At 33.9% G+C, this 4,688-nt stretch overlaps 1 protein-coding gene and 1 long non-coding RNA gene across 2 annotated transcripts in view; one reads left to right on the top strand and one right to left on the bottom strand.

The window, feature by feature from the left end:
* LOC106871182 (large neutral amino acids transporter small subunit 1-like) overlaps nucleotides 1-4,688 on the bottom strand; it is a 91,112-nt gene that overhangs the window by 11,960 nt on the left and 74,464 nt on the right. Inside the window, 1 exon segment of the mRNA XM_014917516.2 lies at nucleotides 3,449-3,598. Within this exon segment, the coding sequence (XP_014773002.1) occupies nucleotides 3,449-3,598 (150 nt within the window).
* LOC106871183 (uncharacterized) overlaps nucleotides 1-4,688 on the top strand; it is a 62,877-nt gene that overhangs the window by 4,065 nt on the left and 54,124 nt on the right. The gene's annotated exons all lie outside the window — the stretch shown is intronic.

Raw genomic sequence — 4,688 nt, 5'->3', positions numbered from 1 at the left:
ATTTTCAACTTTCGAGTAATAGATAGATAGATAGAGAGAGAGACAGACAGACATATAGCTCGCTCCGGCCAGTCATGGTATTAGCTGTCAGTAGCCAAAGAATCAACAGGCAGACAGACAGATACTTCACTAGCAGTGAGCACTTTCACTTCTGACAGCTAATAAGCATGATAGTGCCCATTTTTCTTGTATGACGTCTATTAATATTTGGTCAAATATTAAGATTAAAAAATTCGAAAGAGAGTTGAATTGCATATGTAGAAAAAAAAAAAAAAAGAAATAGGGATACTAAATTATAAGATATGTAAATATGCATAAATATTAATTCCTTACAAATTTCTAAATTAGAACAATAAACAAATAAATGACATTTTAAATTCAAATCCGAAAATCTGTTTTATTATTATATGCATATTGTTTAAATATAATCAAATACCTATTACTAAAAAAAAAAAAAACATTAATAAAAAAGCTAAATTTTACATCATTAAACTCGCTACACTTTAAAGATCATTTTGTCCTGCCACTATTAGGTTTGCTTTTATATATACAATTCTACTTACAGCCTTACAAGTATGGATAGATTTCTGGTGAATTTTCTGAAATTCCCCCACCCCTACTAATGCACCCCCCACCCAAATTTTGCATATTTGGAATCTACATGATATAATACATACTTGTAGACAATTTCATAAAAAAATATCCATTTTTCTGAAAGTTATGATCATCCAAAGGTGGGGCAGAAATCTGTAGTTATGCCTTTGAATCAAGCACAAAGAGATTTCAGTTCAAGCATATTTTTTCAACAATTTCTTCAAAATGATTTCAGTATAAACTTTCGGAAAATATGCTAAAAAAAAAAATTTCGGGAATCTTCCATCAACCTTTGTATCAATGATGGAATTTTTTTCTTACTTCCATTCACAAACTGACTGGTGGGAATAAAATGACCTGTTAATTTTCATCTCTGTTCATATATATATATATATATATATATATATATATATATATATATATATATATATATATATATATATATATATATATACGTGTGTGTGTGTGTGTGCGTTACAAGTACCATAAATGTCTCTCTCTCTCTCTTTCACTGACGCTACCCCCTTACTTCCACTCCATTTCAACCCATTCAGTTCTTTCATCCCTCACTGTCACCAGAGACAAAAGACTTAATACTCTTAGACACACCTGCACACATAAGTCTGTCCCCAGTTTATTTCTCCAGAGGGAATTAAGATGGCATTGCTTTCAGTACTGACCAGTTCTATACAACATACACGAATGAATGCACGCACACACATGTGTTTGTAATTACCTACATGTTTTTCACATGCCCAAGGAAATAATCTATTCCCTCTTTAGTGACATCAAATCTTATGAATAAGATGAAAACGATCTGTTGTCTCTAAAGTGTCCAAAATTTGATAAAATTGTCCACAGAAGGGATGTAAAGAATTTTTTTTTAATAACTCATTCTTGAATTGCTCCCTTTCTCTATTGGTATACTAGACATTGTGTACAAAAGGTATAAAAATTCAGCATAACCCTATGCATGCCTCACCAAAATATCATCATGCCCCATGTTGGGAATCACGGGCTTAGTTAAAATTATGTTCAGAAATCATACAAAATTGTTTGTCTTTCATAAATCTGATTACTGAGTCGTAAAATGAAAATGATATGAAGAAAAACATATTTTCCAGACATTTAGCTGTTATTTCAAGCATATCTAGTTACTTTGATGATTTTAGCAGGTGATTGCATCATTCATCTTGTGATAATCTTAGGATTTTAGCAGGCGATTACGTCGTTCATCTTTCATAACTCTTAGGATTTTAGCAGGCAGTTGTGTCGTTCATTTTTCATAAATTGAGTTGTAAAATGAAAATGATATGAGGAAAAGCATATTTCCCAAACATTTAGCTGTTATTTCAAACACATCGATTTTTTAGTGAGGTGTGATAGGTTTTTTGCCAGCTCGGTCAGGTGAAGTGTATACATGGGCAAAACCATGACTCAGCACCAATTGAAATCAACCTTTTCTTATTTTGTAATTTGTGATAAGAGGATTTATAAACACAAGCTTAGATAAAATAAATAAACTCACTTATTTCAAACATATAGAGTTACTTTGAAGATTTTAGCAGATGAATATGTCATTTATCTCTCATAAATCTTATGATTGAGTTGTAAAATGAAAGTGATATGAGGAAAAACTTATTTTCTTGGCATTTAGCTGTTAGTTCAAGTATATCGAGTTTTCTAGTGAAAGCGTGATATTTTTTTGCCTGCTGTTTCAGAAGTCTACACATACGTAAATGAAGAAAGCTAATACGTAGAATGGAAAAAGATGGAGAGGGGTGGCATCAGATGTTTTTGAAGAAAAGTTGAAATTTTGTTCAGATTTATAATAGATATATTTTTTCAGGTGGATTAAAAAAAAAGCAATTTTGAACAAAAGTAAAAGGCAAATTTTCTGATATCGATAAACCTATGAATCAGAAGAATTGGGGGGGGGGGAAATCTGGGTGTGGTTGGGCAACATCCAACCACTACAAAAAAAAAAAAAAAAAAAAGGTAAGTCCAATTCAGTGCTTCAGAAAATAAAGAAATAGATAGACAGAAAATAGCATAAATTTAAGAGGTAACTGAATAAAAAGAGCAAATAAAGAAAAAATAAAGCTTAATTACTACTTTAACATCCAACCATCAAAACAAAAACAAAATCACGTGTAATGGGTGTAAAAAAAATGCATATTAAATGAATAGGAAAACAAAAATTTACGCCAACAAACCAAGAGGTGGGGAGAGGACTTTCGGAAAATTCACAAGATCCAATGTTTTCCCTCAGGAAAAAGGATATCTTTTGATGAAATTTTATATAAAAAGCTTTCAAACAGCATAGATTACGATTATAAAGAATTTTGTAGGGAAAATTTTTTCTGAGGGGGTGGGGAGAGGACTTTTGGAATATTCACACAATCTGACTTTTTCCCTCATAACTTTTGTTGGTACCACAATAAATGCATGCACTGCAAAAGTTGAAGATAGGAAAGACATCCAACCATAGAGACTAAGTTTCAAAAATGAAACAAGATCTGATTCCTTAACTAGTGTGATAGGGTATTATCTGTGAATGATGACTGAATAAGACTATAATGAGTAGTCTAACCCATGAGAGCAGATATAAAACAATGTCAATAATGAGAATGTAAATGAATGGGAATGATTATTGAACCAAACTTTTGTGATTAATGCATATTCTGTATGCATTACATGTTTTTCATAATTTTATGATTGAAAATTATTGAAAAATAGGTAGTTCTTTTAAATAATTGTGTAGTATTTTCAGATGAGGGGAATCTGAAAAATTAACAATATAAATTAATTATGTTGATAATGGAAGCAACAGTTAAATGTTAAATATTCTCACCTTAATTGGACGAGGAAGTTTGGGTTCTTTTCTTCTAAGATATACTTGGCCAGCAAATACCATAACAAGCACTGTTGCAAAACCAAAGCCTTCCATTTCAATTAGGAAGAAAATGTCACCAGATTGTTGATATGACAAAGATAAAATAAGCTACAAGCAAAACAGAAACAAATTTTTAATTACAAAATAAATAAAATATTTATTAAGAAATTGACACATTAAAGCTGGAAGATACAGTCACAAGAGAACAGCCATGAAACAAAATATATATTATACAAAAATACTGCTCTCCCTAGCCCAACTAATTAGGGAGAGAGTCAGTTTAGAGGAGATGCAGTTTGGGTTCGTGCCAGGGAAAAGCACCACTGATGCTATATTTCTGGTAAGACAGCTGCAGGAGAAATACCTAGCCAAAGATAAACTTCTGTACCTGGCTTTCATTGACATCGAGAAAGCCTTTGACAGGGTCCCCCGATCCCTTATCTGGTGGTCAATGAGGAAACTAGGGATAGAAGAATGGTTAGTGAGAGCTGTGCAAGCTGTGTACAGGGATGCTGTCAGTAAGGTGAGGGTTGGCAACGAGTACAATGAAGAATTCTGGGTAGAGGTAGGGGTCCACCAAGGTTCTGTCTTCAGCCCCCTCCTATTTATCATAGTCCTCCAGGCAATAACACAGGAATTCAAGATGGGATGCCCCTGGGAGCTCCTCTATGCTGATGACCTTGCCCTAATTGCTGAGTCACTATCAGAACTAGAGGAGAAGTTTCAGGTGTGGAAGCAAGGACTAGAATTGAAGGGCCTCAGAGTCAACCTAGCTAAAACCAAAGTCCTAATAAGTAGGAAGGTAGACAAAACACAAACCCCTTCAGGTAGATGGCACTGCTCGATCTGTAGAAAAGGCGTAGGTAGAAACTCTATAAGATGCACCCAGTGCAAGCTATGGACACATAAGAGGTGAAACAATATCAAAAGAAGGCTAACTGGGAAGATAAATTTTGTATGTGGCAAATGCTTAGGTGCTATAAACACTGAAAATGTGCAGAGAACAGCTTTTGTCACATTCCAAGGAGAAAAACTAGAAGTAGCTGATAGCTTCCGTTACCTAGGACCAAGTCAGTTGCAGGGGTGGATGCTCTGAAAGTGTAGCTGCTAGAATAAGAATAGCCTGGGCAAAGTTCAGAGAGCTCTTACCTCTGCTGGTGACAAAGAGTCTCTCTCTCTCAAAGTAAAAGGCAGACCG

Source organism: Octopus bimaculoides, chromosome 16, assembly GCF_001194135.2.
Source record: "Octopus bimaculoides isolate UCB-OBI-ISO-001 chromosome 16, ASM119413v2, whole genome shotgun sequence".
Lineage (NCBI taxonomy): Eukaryota > Metazoa > Mollusca > Cephalopoda > Octopoda > Octopodidae > Octopus > Octopus bimaculoides.
Note: the sequence above shows the minus strand (reverse complement) of the source record. Positions and strands in the feature narration are given on the sequence as shown.